This window comes from Bombus bifarius, unplaced genomic scaffold, assembly GCF_011952205.1.
Source record: "Bombus bifarius isolate JDL3187 unplaced genomic scaffold, Bbif_JDL3187 scf7180000007973, whole genome shotgun sequence".
NCBI lineage: Eukaryota > Metazoa > Arthropoda > Insecta > Hymenoptera > Apidae > Bombus > Bombus bifarius.
Window position 1 is genome coordinate 3,221,292 of NW_022884359.1, and position 21,298 is coordinate 3,242,589.

Here is a 21,298-nt window from a genome sequence, read left to right on the forward strand (position 1 = left end):
ATGGTCATGATTCATTTTACGTTTTCAGTTTTTTAATTAACTGTTCGTACAATTTCAATTACGGCTAATACAAAAGAATATCTTTGGAAGCAATGTGTAATTCTAGTATGACTGACTACCGATTGTACTGTACTACTATTTTCTAACTATATTCAACGATAATTTTGTAATAATTACATACTGGTTCACTAGATACAGATTAAGCTATATTTTTAACTTGATTTTTATATATATAGAAATTTAAACACATCTTTATTGCACATCTTATAACATATTATGTATGCATACATAATTCAATAAAATAATACAAAACAAAAAATGTTGTGCATCTATTATTTCCTTATTAAATGAAAGAAACTTTTGGGACAACCTAATATAATTTTATTAATGCCAAAACTACAATATTATGTCATACGACAGAAAATATATTAAATACTAATCAATGCGTCACAGTAAGTGGTGGGTTGAACAGTTGCCGCTCTTCTCCGTGAATATTCATTATTTCAATACTATAAATGTCAAGGGTGGCCGGATATCGCATTACTCTACATCACTATGTATGCATCCTGTTTGTGCCCCTAATTGAATTATGTATGATCCATTTTGTTCTATTACTACAAAATAGATCATACATAATTCAATAAAATAATATAAAGTAAAAAATGTTGCATCTATTATTTTCTTATAAAACGAAAAGAACTTTTGGGCAACCTAATAATTTTATGGAACAGGAGGACGTAAGTTTTTAGGAAGTCATACTACTGTTTAATAGAATATATTGTCACGTGACAAATAAAAAATGAAAACTAGATCTGGCATATCAGAATATGCTAGTTCTATGTTCATATAAAATAAAAATCCGAGAAATTATTGACATGACTTTAACATTTTCTCAGTTCTGACTTAATATTCAATTTTATTTGATAAAATTATTGCGTGCATAAATAGTTAATTACTTATTATTTTCCTATCTTCCACATTGTTATTAATAAAACAAGAAGATGTTTCGTAAAAGAAGAAACAATTTTTAATATTGCATATTGATTAATTACAAAAATTCATTATAAAAACGTAATATTCTCGACTGATTTATAGCAAATAAGTAACGAAGTGAATAAACCCTTATTAATTCCTTTCTTCTTGTCCGTCAACCTTTTTATTATAAAAATAAACATCAATATCACTACTAAATATATCTTATTGCATATTTTTTAATTCGTCGAGCTCTTTGGGCAACGAAATTCAGTCCATTAGATTTTCAGGGGTCATTTCGACCGGTAATCGTTATACAGATTAACTTCAGGAATATTCAGAAGAGAATTCGAATTACCACATGGAGGGGAAAGTCTGTTATAAGAAGCCTTTCTCCGTTTCTCCAGTCTTCAATTGTATCCATGGTCTTGGCGACAATATTGATACTGATTGATTACTCGAAAACACTTCATTAATATATGCACGACTGACTGAACAAGATCGAAAGAAGATATAAAGATAATCAAACAATTAAAGAAATCAAAATTTATAAATAAAGCAAACTGTAAAGAGAAAAGAAGGATGTCTTGTAACACACAAGTAGATCCGTTGAAGGTGAACTACGCGGTGACGGAACCAGGAGAAGAAGTGGTGATTACTGGCATCTCTGGGAGGTTTCCGGAAAGTAACAATATAATAGAGTTAAAAAACAATTTAATGAACAAGGTAGACCTTATCACGGAAAACTATTCAAGATGGAGACAAGGTAAGTGTGACTTAACTTAGGGCCATTCAGAACGACGATGAAACCTTGTACGTTGACAGATCATGCGGAAATTCCAAAGGCCGGTGGTAAGCTGTCTGGCTTATCCAAGTTCGACGCTATCTTCTTCGGCGTTCATTACAAACAAGCTCATACGTTGGATCCTATGTGTCGGATTTTACTGGAGAATGCGTACGAAGCCATCGTCGATGCAGGATTAAATCCTAGACAGCTCAAAGGGACCAATACGGCAGTTGTTATAGGATCTTGTATCAGCGAGTCAGAGAAGACTTGGTTTTACGAAAAATTACAAGTAAACGTTTTTGGCGTCATTCGTAAATTATAGTTCCCTAATGTTTTATAAATACTTTGTAAATATTAAAAGATAATGGTCCTGCAAAATTATTTTCTCAATATGCTTCTACTCCAAATATATTTCAGGCGAATGGTTTTGGTATTACTGGATGCAGCAGAGCCATGTTGGCCAACAGGATCTCCTATTTTTTTGGTTTACATGGTCCATCTTACGCGATTGATACAGCTTGCAGTTCTAGCTTAATCGCATTGGATCAAGCTTACAGATTGATACGAACTGGGGTATGCGAGACTGTAATCGTCGGAGCATCCAATCTTTGTCTTCATCCCTATGTATCTCTTCAGTTCGCTCGTCTCGGTAAACTATAATAATTTTATTAAATCAATAAGTCTTCGCTTGCATAATCTCAACAAAAGATGGAATCCGTCAAATTTGTTTTAATCAAGTGCATTATCAGTCGCATTCATTAGATTCTCATTAATTACAGTAATTTGGATATTCTTCGCAATAAGACATTTAGATGCCTAAATGATGGAGTCTCGTATTAATAAATTGATATCTAATATCAGGTGTATTGTCCGCTGACTGTCATTGCAAATCCTTTGACGCAAGAGCGAATGGGTACGTCCGCAGTGAGGCTATCAGCGTGATCATCTTGCAGAAGGCGAAAAACGCAAAGAGAATTTACGCGCAGGTCGTCTACACGAAAAGCAACTGCGATGGCTACAAGGAACAAGGAATCACATTCCCTGCCAGTAACGTCCAGAAAATGCTTCTGACAGACTTCTACAAAGAGTGCAAGATATCTCCTAATGAACTGGCTTTTTTGGAGGCTCATGGTACCGGAACTAGCGTCGGTGATCCTGAAGAATTGAACGCTATTGACAAAGTCTTCTGCCAGAACAGAACCACTCCTCTCAAAATCGGTTCGATTAAGTCGAACATGGGTCATACCGAACCCGCCAGTGGTCTCTGTTCAGTAGCCAAGGTATGAGACTGTTGTTGGAAATTCTCTAAAAATGTTGAAACTTTTCTTTAAAAATGGACTAGAGACGATAGAGTAAAAGTATAGAATTTTAAGATATTCTTCGAGTTAAATGAATAAAAATAGTATATAAGAACAATGCTAATGGCAGGATGAGAATATAATAAAATAATAATATATAAAAGTCAAATATAATTACAAATAAATATTTTAAGATCATTATTGCGATGGAAAGTGGCTTGATCCCACCAAATATAAACTTCAAAAGTCCCATGAAAGGCGTGACGTGCTTCGACGAAGGAAAGGTCGAAGTAGTTACAGAACCAACCCCATGGAAGGGTGGTTACGTAGGAATAAATTCGTTTGGTTTCGGTGGGGCCAACGCTCACGTCTTATTAAAATCCTACACGAAGGAGAAAGTGAATAATGGTGCGCCCTCCGACGATTTGCCTAGATTAGTAGTAGTATCAGGACGTACACAAGAAGCAGTAGAAACTCTCCTCAATCATGTAAGTAAATTGAAGTATAAAATAGTAGAAAATTCTAGGAAAATATAACGATTACTTTTCCAGATCGAAAGTATACCAGTGGACGTGGAGTACATTCGACTTTTGCACGATATTCACTCCGAAAATATAACTGGTCATCTATTTAGAGGGTACACAATGGTTGGATCTAAAACATCAGAGAAACCACCAAGAGACATCCAAGAGTACTCTGGCATAAAGAGACCAATTTGGTTTGTGTTCTCTGGAATGGGGTCACAGTGGCCTGGCATGGGTACATATAGAAATGTTAACAGCAAAATTCGTAAACAATTTGCAAGGAAATAATTAAAAAAATAATTAATCATTTTGAAATCTAAAAGGTGAATCATTGATGAGATTCCCCATCTTCGCGAAGGCCGTTCAGAAATGTGACGCGGTATTAAAACCACATGGCATCGATATCGTTAATATCATCACCAACAAGGACAAGAAGACCTTCGATAATATTTTGAACTCGTTCGTTGGAATCGCCGTTATTCAGGTAAAACGATTGTAATTCTTCGAAAAATGATTTCCAACTCTTGCGCAGTGGTAACGATGGATGTTTCTTCAGATTGGTCTCGTGGATCTATTAACATCCGTGGGTATCGAACCGGATAATATAATCGGTCATTCTGTCGGAGAACTTGGTTGTGCTTATGCGGATGGATGCTTTACGGCCGAGCAAATGGTGCTTGCAGCATATTCGAGAGGTTTAGCGTCTATCGAGACCAAAATGATTCGAGGATCTATGGCAGCAGTTGGTCTTGGATATGAAGAGATCAAAGATATATGTCCATCGGATATAGAGGTTGCTTGCCATAACAGTTCCGATAGTTGTACCATAAGTGGCCCAGCTGAGTCCATGAAGCAATTCGTTGCCCAGTTACAGGTTTGTTTTGAAGGATATGATTCTGTAAAAGTCAATAACAATTCTTCAGAAAATGATCCTTTGATTTCTTGTAGAACAGTAGTAGGTATATCGCAATACTAGTAATATGAAACGCTCAAAATCTACAAATTGAGTTTTCTCTGTGATTTTCTAATTCTTCCAGGCCAACAAGATCTTTGCAAAGGAAGTAGCATGCAGCAACATAGCGTATCACAGTCGCTACATCGCGGACGCAGGACCAAGATTATTATCGTATCTGAAGAAAGTGATTCCCAAGCCACAAGCAAGAAGTTCCAAGTGGATGAGCACTTCCGTACCACGCAGTCAATGGTACACGGAAGCTGCCAAGTATTCTTCCGCCGAATATCACACCAATAACCTGTTGAGCTCTGTCCTATTCGCGGAAACAGCGACAATGATACCATCTGACGCTATAACCATAGAAATTGCACCTCATGGTCTGCTACAGGCAATTTTAAAGAGATCCTTAAGTCAGTCTGTAACGAATATTGCACTGACTCAGAGAGGCCATAAAGACAATGCCGAATGCTTCCTGCAAGCCCTTGGAAAATTATACGACGTTGGTCTACAGCCACAACTTGCGAATATTTATCCGCACGTAGAGTTTCCTGTTAGTCGTGGCACTTCCATGGTCTCTCCTTACATTAGGTGAATATAATAAAATAACATATATACATATAACATCAAGTTTCCAGATTTGTACGTTCCAACTTCACTCTTGTTTCAACAAGCAAAAAGATTTTGAATATTTTTGGAAATACAATGACTTTCAAAACTATTACAGCACTTTTTGAAAATGAATAACTTTCTCTAAAATTGGGCCAAACGAATTGGGGTTTTTTTAGGTCTTTTTAAAAAGAAATAAAGATCGCAACATAGATCTAAAATTGTTGTCAAATTTCAGATGGGAGCATTCTGAAGACTGGTTCGTACCAGTGTATACTCAACGTCAGAAGATAACCACGGCAGAGCGAATGATTGATGTAGCTCTGAAAGATGAGAACTACGAATATATAATGCATCATGTGATCGACGGAAGAAACTTAGTCCCAGCCACAGGTTACCTTATTATGGTCTGGGAGACGGTTAGTTTGCTGCAAGGAGCACTTTATGACGAAGTATCAGTGGTTTTTGAGAATGTGAAATTCGAACGTGCAACAAACATGCCCGAATCCGGTTCTATTTCATTAACTGTCATGGTTCAAAGAGGTATACATCTTTTTATTAGGTTTTTAATTCTAAGACATTAGTGACGTAAGGAAGGAAGTAAAATGAGAGCAAAGAATTAACCCTCCGTCGACAATATCGTTACTCACAAACGTGGTTTGCATAAAGGGTCTTCAATTCTCTGTCTAATTTCTTATTGTTTGGAACTTTAAAAAGATTTGGAAAAATTCCGAGGTACATATTATAATCCCTAATTTACTATACGAGTGATACCTTAGCCAAATTTTGTACCTGAAATCGATAAGTCCACTTTTTCCAGATCATCTTAGAGTTCAACCACTCTAAAATCACTAGGATTCATCTTGCTTCAGTTTATCGCAAGAAATCACTTCCGCATTTAACCCATAAGAATTTTTTTCAATCACCAAAGTCCGCGCACGTTTTCTCTGTCTTTTTCGTCGATTTAACTGAAATTCTCTCACACTCTACTCGACTCTAACTCATCCATTTCTTCTTCTATATGTATATTTATATCCTCCGCTGTTCCCATCTTGTTCTTCGCGCAGAATAATTATTTTACATGTACAGGGTAAGTCATCTAAGAGTCGAAGCTGAAATATTTTCGATACTATTAATTATATTGAAAAATGTTTTAGATAAAAATTGAATGGTTTTAAGGGGGGAGGGGGTATATTCTGGCGTTAATTTTTCTGTAGATCGGCGAGTGAAGGTCATGTGAAGATCAACTTTGTTTTTTTAAATGGAATCATACCTATTATTTAATACATTAATCGATGCAGCTCGGCATTCTCTATAAAAGAAAGCATATTTTCTATATCAAAAAATGATTAGTTCGGGAGATATCTTAACTTTAATCTGTCAAGTTTAATGCATGAAAGAGAAGGAAAGACGCGAAGCGGTATTCTTGAGTTTACGTTTGTATACATAACTGTACTCAGACATCGAAGCCTATTCTTACAACGAGAATTTATAAGATACACCTGATTTAAAATTAATAGATAAATTTTAACTTGTTTAATTGCACTCGGCAGATTACAGATAACATAAAACATTTTCAGGATCTGGAAAATTCGAAATATCAGAAGGATCCACGACAGTAGTGACAGGATCAATTCGCGTACAAACGAATCCTGCGCAGGAGAAAATTCCAGCCAAATTCTTGACTGAAATTGAGGATGAGGAAGTTCTGACTAGCAAGGATATCTATAAGGAGTTAAAACTTCGTGGTTACCAATATACTGGACCGTTTCGTTCGCTGAAGAGCGCTTCACTCAAGGGAACCAGGGGACGTATCGCTTGGACGAAGAACTGGGCCGTGTTTATGGATAATATGTTACAGATGAAGATATTGAATCTCGATACCAGAGCGCTTTATGTACCAACAGCTATTAGGAAGCTAGTAATTGATGTGAAAGTTCATAACGAAACGATTCGGAACCTTACCGAAGATAATAATGGTAATTTTAAAAGTTTAAACAAATGTTGAAACGTTAGAAATACTTGTACAATATTATCGAGTAGCTCGGATGGCGCTCTGATAAGAAACGCTTACGATATAAAAATATAGAACTGCATAAACATCCGTGTCGTAACGAGTTATAATAAATAATAAAACTTTGTTTTACAGAAATCCCAATCTCAGTGTACAATGACTACGATGTCGTAGTATCTGGCGGAATCGAAATCCATGGAATAAAGGCCAACGCGATTCAGCATCGAAGATTAACGTCTGTTCCCATTTTGGAAGAATATAAATTTATAGCCAATCGTGACAAAGCACAAACATCATTAGAAGAAATGATCATCTTGTCTACGCAGCTTGCGTTGGAGAGTCACATTATAAACACGCCAAAGATCCTCGAAGTGATCGATCAGGAGGAGAAAGTACCAACTGAAGAAACCCTCACTCCAATCTTTATGAAAGTATTAAGTAACATACCCATGATTCGTCCGAATTTGACACTTGCCGCAGAATCAGAACGAGGCGAAAAGTTATTGCTTCCTGAAAATATTACAGTAATAACACCAAAGAAATTACCGGAGGATGCCAGTGTCTTCATAGCAGCTGCTCATAATATTCTATCCAATAAAACGACTGACATTCTGGACCAACTTCTAGCTGCAACAATGGGTCATGGATTTATCCTGCTTCGAGAAAGTGTTGTCAATAAAGATACTTTCTCTTATCTTGAAGTTTGTGATCTGAATGTTGTACTGGAGAAGAGTTTCAAGAATCAGACTCTGTTGCTCCTGAAGAAAGCAGAGAAGCCACCTCAGAAGACAGAAGTAATATACGTGAACAACAATGAATTCACCTGGCTGGAAGATGTGAAGAAAGTCTTGAACAATGAAAAAGATAAAAATAGTAATGACACGGTAAGATTGGTACTAGTCGCAGAAGGAGATATGGAGAATGGTGCCCTAGGATTAGTTAAGTGTTTAAGAAGAGAGCCCAATGGTGAGATCGTGAAAACTGTGATAATCCAAGACGAGAACGCTCCCAAGTTTTCACTGAAAGATCCATTCTACTCCAAGCAGCTTGATATAGACATTGGCTATAATGTCTTAAGACCAGGGAAAATCTGGGGAACCTACAAACACCTGCCTTATCCAGAGCCGCAGCCAACTTTGACTTCTCATGGCTATGCCAATTTAAGAGTACGTAAATATCTCTTGTTATTTAAAACAAAAAATTTGTAATCTTTCAAAATTTACAAGAGTTATGCAATAGGTCAGAGGAGATTTGAGTTCCATCCAGTGGTTCGAGGGTTGGATACAACCGAATGAAAAGTGCCAGGATAACATCATCAAAGTAATATACTCTTCGTTGAACTTCAGAGATGTGATGTTGGCCACTGGAAAATTGATGGCGGAAACTATAGTGAAGAAGCGAGAAATGAGCGATTGCCTGATTGGGTTTGAGTTCAGTGGAATCGACTCTAATGGAAAACGCGTGATGGGTTTTGTTGAGAGCAAGTAAGATATACCTCAAATATCGGAACCTTACACGTCAGTAACATAGGTCTTCTGCTAATTTGATAGATTAATTACATCTTCAGGGGTATATCAAACCTGGTTACTCCCCATAAATTCACCCTGTGGCCAGTACCAGACGAATGGTCCCTGGAGGACGCAGCAACTGTTCCGTCTGCCTACTTTACCGTTTTCTACGCCTTTTACTACTTTGGAAAATTAAGGAAAGGTGAGAAGGTGTTGATCCACGGTGGAAGCGGTGCAGTAGGTCAAGCTGCTATCAACGTGGCCCTCGCTGAAGGATGTGAAGTGTTCACGACAGTAGGAACACCTGAAAAACGGAAATATATCAGAGAAACGTTCCCCAGTATAGATGATGATCACATTGGAAATTCCAGAGATACCAGCTTCGAACAGATGATAATGAAACAGACACATGGAAAGGGAGTAGACATAGTTCTAAATTCCCTGGCTGAAGACAAGCTCCAGGCATCGATTCGTTGCCTAGGTTATCGTGGACGTTTCTTGGAAATCGGTAAATTCGATATGTCTGTCAATAATCAACTTGGAATGGAAGTGTTTTTGAAAGAGATTAGCTTTCATGGAATCATGCTCGATGCCATGATCCATGGTACCTTACCTCATATAAGAGAAGAGGTACATCATTTTCTTAATGCCCAGGTGAATCGAAAATGTATCAAGCCTTTGGTAAGAAAGTGTTTTGAAAAGAACCAGTTAGAAGAAGCTTTCAGGTATATGGCGGCAGGCAAACACATTGGAAAGGTATAAATATTATTTGTTCCCTATAATTGATATCTCGTAAATAAGTATTACCCAATTGTTCACAGATTCTGATTAAGATAGCAGATGAGAAAGCACCTTTGAATACACCAATTCTTGCTTACCCTCGCTTCAACGCTACGAGTAGCAAGAGTTACGTAATCATAGGTGGTTTAGGAGGATTAGGTCTAGAACTTGCAGACTGGTTAGTCCTACGCGGTGCCAGGAACCTGGTAATAGTTACTCGAAACGGAGTCAAAACAGGCTATCAGAAATTAAGGATAGATATCTGGAAATCCTATGGAGCGAAAATCCTTATAATTCCTGGTGTAGACGCGTCAAAAACAGATGACTGCGAGTTTATCTTGAAATCAGCAGAAGAACAGGCACCTGTGGATGGTATCTTCAACCTGGCAGCTCTGTTGAAAGACTGTCTGATGGTAAACCAAACTATGGAATCATTTGAAGAAAGCATGAAACCCAAAGCCAGAATCACCAAAAAGCTGGATGAACTTTCTAGGAAGATTTGTCCAAATCTTCGACATTTTGTGGTGTTTTCTTCTTTGTCATGTGGAAGAGGATCTGCTGGTCAATCTAATTATGGTATGGGAAACGCGGTGTTAGAGAGGATTTGCGAAAGAAGAGTGGAACAAGGTCTTCCTGGCATGGCCATTCAATGGGGCGCTGTGGGGGATGTGGGTATTGCTGCAGAGATGCTGGAGAACAAACACCAGCTGGTGATCGGTGGAACCTTGGCTCAGAAGATATCCTCGTGTTTAGAAGAATTAGACAAGTTCATGTGTCAGAATAGACCAATTGTGGCTAGCATGGTGGTTGCAGAGAAGGTACCTAGTGCTAATGAAGTCAGTAATGTTCTTGAAGCAGTGATGAATATTATGAGTAAGTATTCTTTATATATGTGTCATGTAAGTTCACTTGTAGTTAAGTTTTCATGCAATGAAATTATTCTTCTATTATAGATATAAAGGATATGAAGACCGTGAGTCAAAATTCTTCTTTGGCTGAGCTGGGCATGGATTCCATGATGGCTGTGGAGATCAAACAGACACTAGAAAGAGACTTTGAGGTGTTTCTAACTGCACAAGATATTAGAGTCTTGAACATTGCCAAGCTTGTAGAAATGTCTGCAAAAGATACAAAGAAGCAAACAAAACAAATCAAAAAAACAACGACAAAGACAGAAAAAGTGATTGGCATGAGATTGCTGATGAAGACCTTGAATGTTTCCATACTAGATGGACAGTATTGCGTAGAGCTTCCAGTTAAATGTGGTGAAAAAAGAAATGAAATATTTCTTATACCGGGTATTGAAGGGTCTGCTGCGATTTTCGCTGAATTAGCATCAAAATTAAAATTCCCTGCCACTTGTTTGCAATTAGGAATATACAACATTAATGAGTCAGTGGAAGAAATGGCTGAACGTCTTTTACCAGTATGTTTTAACAAAAAAGAAAGATTTCACAGTATAAAAAAATATAATATTCCTCTTTCTCTTTCAGTATGTTTTAGCAAGGAGTAAAGGTCGCAGAGATTTCACAATCGTTGGCTATTCATATGGATCACTGATAGCCATAGAATTAACAAGGAGATTAGAACCTTACATACTAATAGGTCAACTCATATTAATAGACGGGTCTCCCGATTATATGAAAGCCATAAAATCAGAGCACCTTGCATCGCCTACGGAAGACGAATATCAAAATACATTTCTGATTGAAATATTGAATGTTATCAAAACGCCAATCATCACAGAGGTGAAATATCTTTTCAGTACCAGTCGGCTACTACAAAATTTAGGTCTAATTAATAATTAATAACTAATTCGTTCTCATAGATCGCATTAAAGCTGAAAAATTGTAGTAATTGGAATGAAAAGTTGGATCTAGTAACCAAATACACAACCGACGAAATTCATAAGGTCTATTCGGCAGAAACTCAAAAGAAAATTATATCATTTATTTATAACCGTCTCTGTGTGTTAGATAAATACGATCCTTCTTCTGTACCGCCTCTTAGAACGCCTATCACGTTACTGGTACCAACGACACCAGCTGTGATACTTCCAAATTCAGATTACGGTTTGCAGAAGGTAATATCTATTAATATTAAACAGTATTAGTAGCTGACTTGTGAATGAATATAATGAAACTATTTTTCTTGTTCAGTTAACTCACGGAAAAGTAGAAATACACAAGATCGAAGGAAATCACATTTCCATATTGGATGATAAGATTACCGCGGCAGCAATTAATGGCGAACCTTTGGAAGATGCGAAAACTTTCAAAGAGACCCTAAATTTCGCAAGTTCTGAACTGGAATTACATGGAAAGAATGAAAATTTTATGGGGTTATCGTAAAAATGAGTAAGAATGATTCATTCTTCAACGATACCTATCATTCCATACTTTCCATTCATTACAAATGAATGAAAAACTCAATATTAATGAAATGTTGTCATATCTTTATGCAAAATCATCATACATTCAGAAACACAGTAAATTCATTCATACGACAAACGATCTACGTATCACCCATACAGTAAATTGAATTGTATTTCACACAACCTTAATATTATATATATGTAACATACACATAGTGTAGAAATAAAGCTACCTTATTACGAATAATCTTTTTTTCTATTTTATCCCTGTTTTTGCGCATTCTTTTATGTTTTTTATTTTCTTTTTCTTTTTTATATGTATTGCATGTTTATCATACTACAATTTTAATCGCAATCAAACGCAACATACTGCATACACAAGAAAGCACAAATGATAACGTAAAATTAATAATAATCATACAATTATGCTGTGTTAATAATAATTACAATAATACTGAGTTTCACATTAAACCCATGAACGTATTTATTAACGAATCCCATTTTTATATTTCTTTTTATCTTTAATCAATTTTCACACACAAATCATATTATATGAAAGGAACTTGATCTTTAGCTTTTATCTTTACATAATAATTGATACGTACATATGTCTCAAATAACTAAATAATTAGTTAACTAGTAGAGAATAGTTCTATTTAATAGAAAGGCTTCATTCCATATATCTCGCACAACCTTACACAAACATGTAATGTCAGATAAAAAATATAATGTATAACTTTCGTTTCTTTTAACTTTCGTACATAATACAATTCGATATCGCGTTCTTCGTTTGCTAACGATATACAAAGATGTAAAAGTAACTTACTAACGAATTGCCTTCATAATTCCATTGGCTCGAAAATTGATGAATTGCCCGATATCGTCTGATTCAGATCAGCAATCGCTTCGTTATTATTATTATTGTTGTTATTATTGTTGTTATTGTTATCGTCGGACGCATTAGGAATCGGAGTTGGTGTATCTCTAGTTGGAAATATACGAAGATGCTTGCTCGGTGGTTCCCAAAGGACTAAAGCCATGGAGGGCCTTTCCCTGAAAGAGAAAAACTGTAAACCTTCACACTTTATCTTATTTACTAACAGAAATTGCATCATAATGAGAGAAACAAAATACTTGATTTAATTTAGATTAATTTAATTAAAATATGTATACTCACAATTTGGATAACAAGGAATTTGGAAGGATTGGTTCTTGTTGGATTCTCTTCAGTTCCTCTGAAAGAACTAGCCTGGGTCCAGTTTTGATTTGATCTGCATTAGCTGCATCCAATTCTAGTTCCATATTCAACTCCCTAGGATTAACTGGTTGTGAGTCAGCTGTTGAAGTTGATGGCACTGAAGACTGTTGATAATTGGAACTAATATGTAAACCTTTAAAATGTGCAGCCATTTTTTCTTCTGTTATAAACTGTTTCGTTTGTCTCCTGTAATCATCCATTACATTATATCATCCATTACATATCAAATTGAAAAAATAAAAAGGTTTTTCTATAATATATATCATTATATAAATTACTTACATATCTAGCAGATCGCAGGTCTCAAGTTTTCTCTTCTGATGAAGAACTGATTCGAAACTTGGTCCCCCGGTAAATCTGACTAATTCTGGTTGTTGGAGAGATGGTACACTCCATGGTATAGACATTGGCGGCACCTGTGGCATTTGCATCCATGTCTCTGGTTGTTGTGATGTATTTTGCTGATTCATCATATGTTGAAATATGGATGGAGGTGTATGGAGATTCGTTCCTCCCATTGCATTCTGAACCAGAGTAGGAAAATAGATTTCATACTATTTAGATACTGCTGCATACTTTTAAGTATTAACTATAATCAACAAACAATTTCAAGTACAACAATTTGTTTTCAAAAATGTATAACATAACAATTCCTCGAATATTCAATTTTATCTGTTACAAAAATAACAGTATTTGCGATGGGTAGTAACTTTGGATCGTTTTCGTATGTAAATATCATATTGACAAGTTCAACGGAATTCTGAATGAAAATAAAATGCTTTCTTCATAGAGTATTTTATTTGGATTTGATTAAATCAATATGTAAAATTTGTAAATAGTAAATTGCCTACTGTCATTTGGAACCACCGAGAACTCAAGAGAACGTGCTTTGGCCTTCGAGTGTACGTCTTCACAGGCAGTGCTTATGAAGAATCTCACAAAAGCATCGGCGTTGTGTAACATATACGTTTTTGGCGCAAGTCTCGTGAAAAAAGAGTGTATGATAAAATACGTTAGAAGACACTTCGTCACACAATGCGAATCCTTGAACTATTTTTCAGACGCTAACCTCTATTGTTCACTTGCCGTTAATCAGGAAATGCACGGCACTTACTGTAATGCGTATAACGATACGTAAATGCGTGCTAAACCGAGAGTGATGGAAATTGAAATATTACTCCCAACGATATATTTATCTGCAACGTATACTCTATAATACGCGACACGCTATTCGAGAAAGATCGCACAGAACTAATTGTTTGTTTTCGTCTCGAAATGTCACGATAGGTTTGATAGAACAGATGGTGGTACCTATGGTCGATATAGTATTTAATAAATAATCCGCGTGACTGTATCTACACTGTGTAAATCCACGCAAGAGTTTCTAGGAATCCTTTGCAAACATAAATTTCAAGATCAACCTCACCGCAAAACAATAATACTCATTCGCTGCTTTACTTAACCATACGCATGGATTCTAAGCCTTTAAACTACGAACTTGACCTGTAGTAAGATGTTCGCGCATGCGCGAACTCATCGCGGCGAAATATGTTTTTACAAAACTTTCGAATATTCTCGTGTGTAGACAAAATTTATAAAAAATTGGAAATTCATCTTAAATAAAGTAGTTCGCAAAAGTATTTGAATAGTAATGATAGAAAACTTATATGTGTGTGTGTGTGTGTGTGTGTGTGTGTGTGTGTGTGTGTGTGTGTGTGTGTGTGTGTGTGTGTGTGTGTGTGTGTGTGCGTGCGTGTGTGTGTGTGTATGTGTGATGTATAAAATATTTTGAAATTTCATTAACACTGTAATGAAACACGATTGTTATAACTATAATTGGTAAAATTTGGAACCAATCTGAAAATGTATATAAGAGTTACAAAATATTTATTGCAAACATATATCTAATAAAAAATTAGTACGCAGTATGAATAGCCATCTTAAATGTATAATAAATGTTAAAGATGGTCCCAGTTTAATGAATAATTAGCTCTTTGAATACTTTTGATTTGATTCACAGTAGTTTAAAAATACAAAATATCGTTTTACAGCTTCGTAAACTTTTGACGAAGCCTTCAAATAGAACTTTTGGTTCAGAGATAATATATTTTTATAGTATTATAAATATAATTTGGCAACTTTAGAATACTTTGAGAATGTATAAGTATCTGACAAGTGTAAAGAAAACACGTGTTGTTAAATGCGCAATAATACACATCACTGGCGCCTTAGAAAATGCAACCACACTCGCAAGACTGCAAAAGAATTATGTTATCTCGCTGTAAACTCAAAAAAATTATTCATTCTATGAATTAATTGTAATTTTATTTTGTAAAAAACTCGGATTTGAGTAATTTCTTAACATTATCTTTCATCGATATTTTAAAATAAGGAAAAGTCGGAAATAACAACACTCTTCGCAAATTACAGTCATCAATCAAAAATGATGCATTGTCATTTTTACTACAATAGAAATATCTGCATGAACATCCTGTATAAGAGACATGACGTTATAATGTTAATTGTATACTTTAAGTTTTTGTCATGGATAGAACCGAAAATATACCTGCTGGATCTTAATTTGACAGTAGTATAAAACCTGTTTAGCTGTGAAAGTTCGGTGCGTGAAATAAGAAAAAATTGCTCCGTCTATCATTATTCTCCTTTTATTCAGGCCTCAGTCTCGGCTCCGTAAACCTTCCTAGAAACAGTTGACTCAAGATAATATAAATCTCCAATCTTATTTCTCTTACTTATAAACATCATTCTTTTATCTTCAAAAAAATTCGAAAAGTATTTGTAGAAAGATATTGATAAAGATATTAAACCTCGCATAGAAAGTGAAAATAATCTAATCAGGATTCTTCCAACTCGATTAGTTCTCGCTAACTTTGAAATATATGCAACCTTACATCTTTTAATTACAAACACTATTTCCTCATCGACAAATAAATATATTCAATGATCATTTCTTAAAATATATTTAGAAATATATTGATCCTTTTGAAAAAAATAAAAATAATCCAATTAGGTTTTTCCAGCTCGTCTAGTTCACGCTAACTTTGAGCGTACAATTATGCAAATGAGGCCATGAATAGATAAAACTTTTCTTGTAAATCGTCGATGGCACAAATTTACGCACGACTCCTTGAAACCTGTCCTGCATCGTCGTTCACCTGCTGCACAGAATACAAATAAAGAAATGCATAGTAACCATGGAATAATTTTGAACTGTGTAAAATGGTCAATTGGTATAAACGACCTTTTATTTGAATAATATGGAAATTGAAAATACAATTAATGCACTTCGTAGCCTGATTGATATCAGCTGTCGTTCGTTCACAACTCAATGACGATCGTATCGGTTCGTATGCGTTTCCTCAAGAATAGCCTTTCATAAATAAAGTTCCCGTCTCATCCTTCGCCGTGTAGTCAGGATCGAAAGTGGATTTTCCACGGTGATTCTCGGTTGCCTCGCGTTTCTGTGAATCCACTTTTATAATACATCACTTATCTGCATACAAACACGCGAAAAATATACGTCGTGCCATTTGCAAGCATAAAATGCACATCTCATATAATTGATTCCAACGAATTTTAAAATTCCTCTGAAATATTTTTTCGTTATAGGAAAATTCTAACAGTAAAATCGAGTACCGTAAGATTTTCTTGTATATTCTTTGATCGTACCGCGGCTATATATAAATATCCAAAGTGAGTTATATAATTAATTATCGCTCGAACGAACCAATATTTCTAATTGTAAATCACTCGAACTATTTACATGTACGCCTCTACGTCGAATAACTTTTAATTGTGTCAAGGAGAGGATGATTGAACAGAAAACAAATCACCCTGATGATCGAGACAAATAAACTTCCATTTAAAAATAAGATATAAAATGAGTGGTCAACTGCGCGCTACGTGACAATTACGAGGAGGGATTTCCCTTTTTGCGGCGTGATTAATTACATTGTTGTGCCGGTGGTACACGGTGGCGTCTCGATACCTGGCCGGATACTCCCTCGCTTACCGTATCACCATTGCGACGGTAAAAAACAAGCGTCATTGCCCGTAGTCGCATCTCTCAGTGGAGACACGTGAGAAAGTAGAGACGTACAAGACACAGAGCGAGCTCACGTATGTTAAGGCCGTGTAGCCGGTTATTATGTAGCCGATATGGTTCCGAGGCAATTAATACTATTGTTATGATTCAGACGAATACGTCATGTGTGCTTGAACGGCGATGCAACCGCCGCGTTTCGATTAGTATGTATTCGACCATAGAGACTCACGGCTGCTTGCTCCCTGGTCCTGCTCGCCCTGCGAAACGAGCACCGCTCCGTTTGCGCATTAATGGCTTTCTAAATAATGTCTTGGGAAATGTGTGCGCGCCTGCCACCCGGAACGGATGTAATTAACAGTTCAGTGTCGTGAGAGTACATAGTATGGTATCGACAAGTGATCGTTCGATTCGATATGGGCTCTCTACGTTTCGTTTAATTCGCTGATTGCAGGAAGAATCCTAAATTCGGCGGTGATCGGGCAACAGATATGGAATGCGGTGGAAGAACTGAAATGCACGGTAGTCGCGCGGTGATTGTGTAAATGTATGCACGTTGCTGTGACTCAATCCATTGGAAAGGAAACAATGATAACGATGGACGTTCGTGAAAACTGCGTAAGGATTCTTTGACTTGGTTTTGCGACGAGGTGGCAAACAGCATTTGTAACAGACGATACGGGGAGTTTAGCGAAACAGAAAACGAGAGATAAATAAGAAATTATGCCGAACAATAATCTAGCTGAAAAAGAGTCTCCAAACAGGAACAGTATTTTGATGCAGGACGAAAAAACATCGGGCGAGAGGTATAGCAAGGGCAACACGGTTTCCATCCAGAGGAGCACCGAAGAAATAGCCAGTAAATCAAGCAAAGCGACTCAGATTGATCTCATCCAATTGTCTTACGGTACACAAAGAATCAAGCCGACTTCTCTGGCTTATTTGCCCAGACAGGCGAGCGAATCCGGTTATCCCTGTTACTCCAAGAACTCCTCCTTATGCCCGTCTCAGAGTGAATTAGTTCTATCGCCAAGGAACAGGAATAGTCGTTATGTAGCTTTAGATATGAGATCTATGGGTAGTTTCCCATTATCAAATAGTCATACCTCGGTAAATAATATGCCATACACATGTTGTACGTGTGTGGGGCCACCTGTGCCTCCAACATCTTCCTCACAGCAGACGGAAGAACAAGATGGTCCTGAGGGTCTCTCATGGAGGAGACTTCACATGAGCAGAGCTAAATTGAAAGCAACTGCAACAACGTCAGAATTATTAAGCGGTTTCGCTATGGTGAGCATCACATCTCGTCGTAGTATATAATCGTCTATTAAAATTCCTCGGACGACTGTTTACGCAGTGGTGATTAATTACGCTATTAACCGTCCACACGTGGCCCTTGATGATCCTAATTGTCGATGCGCACAAATATTAGATATCGATCCGACAACAGAAACGTGTATTGATTTTAATCAGTGAATTTTCGCGACAGAAGGGGGAATTCCATTATAACAAATTTCAAAATGCGTGTTACTGAACATTCTAGCGAGTAAATATTTCAAGAAAATCTGTGTTTGTATAATCAGAAAATCCACGACGGGTTACACAACGTTTCCTGAAAATCATTAGACAGAAGTGGACGACAATTCCGTGTAATCTTCAGTCTCGTCTATGATTACATAAGACAAATATCACTTTCTTTAACAATACACCTCGGCTTGACGTAGACATAATTGATTTTACAATGGGTTTCGCAAATAGCGTCGAATCTGTGATCTCATTTGTAATCGCACGTACAAATCGTATAAATCAGTTGACAGCAACATTTCTCGGAAGATACTTGTTTTTATTGGCCGATAATAAAATCCGATGTAACTTTCATTTGCTTTTTTTTTTATCTTTCCAGGTAGCTATGGTTGAGCTGCAAATAAATGAGCCAACCGCGGTGCCGGAGTGGCTGTTTGTGATGTTCGCTGTTTGCACAACCGTCTTAGTATCAGTACACATCTTTGCTTTAATGATAAGCACGTATTTATTGCCCAATATCGAGGCCATCAGTAAACTTCAGGTATCTCGGCTTGTCACGGAATCTCCTCATGAGAGAATGCGCGGCTTCATCGAGTTGGCTTGGGCATTTTCTACGGTGTTAGGATTATTTCTGTTCTTAGTGGAGGTGGCTATACTGTGCTGGGTGAAATTCTGGGATTACTCGTTCACAGCCGCCACTGCCAGTACGATTATAGTTATCCCGGTCCTTATAGTGTTCATTGCCTTCGCCGTTCACTTCTATCATTCGTTAGTTGTATACAAATGCGAGTCCTCGGTATCTGATATGAACGAGCTGGAGAGCATCAAGAGAAATTTAGATAACGTGACGATGAGACAGAGCAGCGTATGACGATTCTGTAAAAGATTGCCATTGACGTTCATTGATCGTTGAGTCCTTGCCTCCTAAAATATGCCCCAGACTGTACGTTATTTACTCGCGTTTCATTCCGTAGTATCGTAATTGTACTTAATGATATATATCCGAATACACGTAAACAGTGATGAAAAAAGAACACACGTAAGTTTATTCAATAACTTTACTTATTTAACGCGAACACGCGCGAGGCGCGATCGTGTTTTTTTTATTATATATAAAAATGTACATAGCTGTACACATGCAAGTCGAGAATTGCAACAGTACAAGCAAAGTGCTCTTATAAGTATATTAGCTATATTATTTTAGCATTTAATTATATTCTATTTATGACTTATAATTCCCGATTTCTTCTTTTAAATGTATTTTTCTCATTTACCTTGCTTTTTATTTCATACATCGTATCACTAATATGTATATATATAATATATATAATATATGTCATTTTTTTGTCACTTAGTTTGTGGGAAAACTGAAGGACAGTCGAGTCTGTTATTTATGTACATGCTTCCCATTCTGAAACTTGTTATCCTAGTCAAAATAAATAATCCATCAGACTTGAAGACTCTCGTTAATTAAAACGTGGCTCGTTACGTAAGTTTATAAAAAAGAAAAAAATATAATTTTACACATCTTTCATTTTCGCCATAAACTAAGTTATAATCTTATCGACCGATATTTTCTATATTGTTATGCGTTAAATTCTGTTTGTACAAAAAAAAGCAATACTAATTAAAGAAGAGAATTAAAGCAAGAACATGATACAATCATTTCCCTATATGAAAAAGTAATTTATTGATGCAGCCCTACTAACGAAAGCATTGAAACACATTTTATTATTGCATGATATCTCTATATAAAGATATACATCATGGTTTTTTCTCTTTTTAACTAAAATGTTTAACTAACTACTTAAATTTGTTGAAACAAAATTTTATTCAATAAATCGCATCTTTGATTACAAAGTGAACGAAAAATTGATGATACAAAATTAATGCATAGAATTAACATAATATAGTATGTATGTACATTCAATGAAATAAAAGAACTCAAAATGTACATTATGAAAACATTAATCCTATATTGTAGAAAAAAAAAAGAAGAAATAGAAAGAAGAACAAACCATAAAATGAGTTTTAAGCTTTCTGAACTTTAATAGAACGGAGTTAAACGCATCCAGTTTATGGATGATCTATGAAGTCTTCTTCTTTTATGTTTACAACGGAAGTAGTTAAAATATACTTTGTCACTTATATCCTTATATCTTATGAGAGAAATATGTAGATATTTCTTCTGTACGACTCATCCAAAGATTACTTCATCTAGACGAGTAATGAATGAGAATAAATTGCTTGTGCTATGGACAGGTAAACGAATAAAGTATAGGAAGAATCACAATTTTATACAAAAACTAATTAGATTGTATAAAAAGGAGTATTTTTATCAGTGTAATATTTAATATATCGTATAAATTGCTTAAATTCCTTTCATCCACGTTAACACAAGCAAGAGAAAAAAATAAAAACAATCACATATGCAAATAATCTTTTGTTCTTTTTTTTAAAGTTTAGAATTATTAGTGTTTGTACATTAATCTATATTAATTTAACATTAATCTATTAACCTTATAAAAGTAAGGACAAAATACTTAAAAGAAAAATGAAATATCGAAATTTTTCTAATGAACAAGATTACAAGTATAATATTCTTTTCTTTTTTCCTTCGTCCACGTTACAG

General features: G+C 35.9%; 3 protein-coding genes across 5 annotated transcripts; 2 read left to right on the plus strand and 1 right to left on the minus strand.

The window, feature by feature from the left end:
- Positions 1–1,408: 1,408 nt before the first annotated feature.
- LOC117216471 (fatty acid synthase-like) lies at positions 1,409–11,897 on the plus strand. Its single transcript, XM_033463183.1, has 19 exons — positions 1,409–1,738; positions 1,798–2,048; positions 2,177–2,408; positions 2,621–3,039; positions 3,252–3,545; positions 3,609–3,816; positions 3,905–4,065; positions 4,138–4,455; positions 4,619–5,124; positions 5,381–5,685; positions 6,723–7,121; positions 7,292–8,322; positions 8,396–8,640; positions 8,724–9,420; positions 9,486–10,317; positions 10,398–10,870; positions 10,938–11,192; positions 11,273–11,527; positions 11,604–11,897. Exons 1-19 carry the CDS (start codon positions 1,555–1,557, stop codon positions 11,793–11,795), a joined length of 7,257 nt encoding a protein of 2,418 aa, XP_033319074.1. The 5' UTR covers positions 1,409–1,554; the 3' UTR covers positions 11,796–11,897.
- On the minus strand, positions 11,885–14,594 carry LOC117216459 (homeobox protein 10-like). Of its 2 annotated transcripts, none has more exons than XM_033463171.1 (4): positions 14,388–14,594; positions 13,359–13,600; positions 12,996–13,262; positions 11,885–12,871 (listed from the first exon to the last, which is right to left on the minus strand). In XM_033463171.1, exons 2-4 carry the CDS (start codon positions 13,592–13,594, stop codon positions 12,658–12,660), a joined length of 717 nt encoding a protein of 238 aa, XP_033319062.1. In that variant the 5' UTR covers positions 13,595–13,600; positions 14,388–14,594; the 3' UTR covers positions 11,885–12,657. The 2 variants fall into 2 exon arrangements, with proteins under 2 accessions (XP_033319062.1, XP_033319055.1); XM_033463164.1 differs by having other exon boundaries at positions 13,928–14,589.
- A 2,574-nt stretch (positions 14,595–17,168) lies between these two features.
- On the plus strand, positions 17,169–20,318 carry LOC117215929 (calcium release-activated calcium channel protein 1-like). Of its 2 annotated transcripts, XM_033462495.1 has the most exons (3): positions 17,169–17,499; positions 17,594–18,432; positions 19,046–20,318. In XM_033462495.1, exons 2-3 carry the CDS (start codon positions 17,863–17,865, stop codon positions 19,535–19,537), a joined length of 1,062 nt encoding a protein of 353 aa, XP_033318386.1. In that variant the 5' UTR covers positions 17,169–17,499; positions 17,594–17,862; the 3' UTR covers positions 19,538–20,318. The 2 variants fall into 2 exon arrangements, with proteins under 2 accessions (XP_033318386.1, XP_033318384.1); XM_033462493.1 differs by having other exon boundaries at positions 17,169–18,432.
- Positions 20,319–21,298: the final 980 nt, after the last annotated feature.

Bases quoted from the DNA above. Each gene is read 5' to 3' on its own strand.
- LOC117216459 (XM_033463164.1), bottom strand. The intron at 13,263-13,358 runs GTAAGTAATTTA...GGATGATTACAG, and splicing joins ACCTGCGATCTGCTAGATAT to GAGACAAACGAAACAGTTTA. The intron at 12,872-12,995 runs GTGAGTATACAT...TTTCTCTTTCAG, and splicing joins AATTCCTTGTTATCCAAATT to GGAAAGGCCCTCCATGGCTT.
- LOC117216471 (XM_033463183.1), top strand. From the start codon at position 1,555: ATGTCTTGTAACACACAAGTAGATCCGTTGAAGGTGAACTACGCGGTG. The intron at 2,049-2,176 runs GTAAACGTTTTT...AATATATTTCAG, and splicing joins GGTTTTACGAAAAATTACAA to GCGAATGGTTTTGGTATTAC. The intron at 11,193-11,272 runs GTGAAATATCTT...TCGTTCTCATAG, and splicing joins AAACGCCAATCATCACAGAG to ATCGCATTAAAGCTGAAAAA.
- LOC117215929 (XM_033462493.1), top strand. From the start codon at position 17,863: ATGCCGAACAATAATCTAGCTGAAAAAGAGTCTCCAAACAGGAACAGT. The intron at 18,433-19,045 runs GTGAGCATCACA...TTATCTTTCCAG, and splicing joins TATTAAGCGGTTTCGCTATG to GTAGCTATGGTTGAGCTGCA.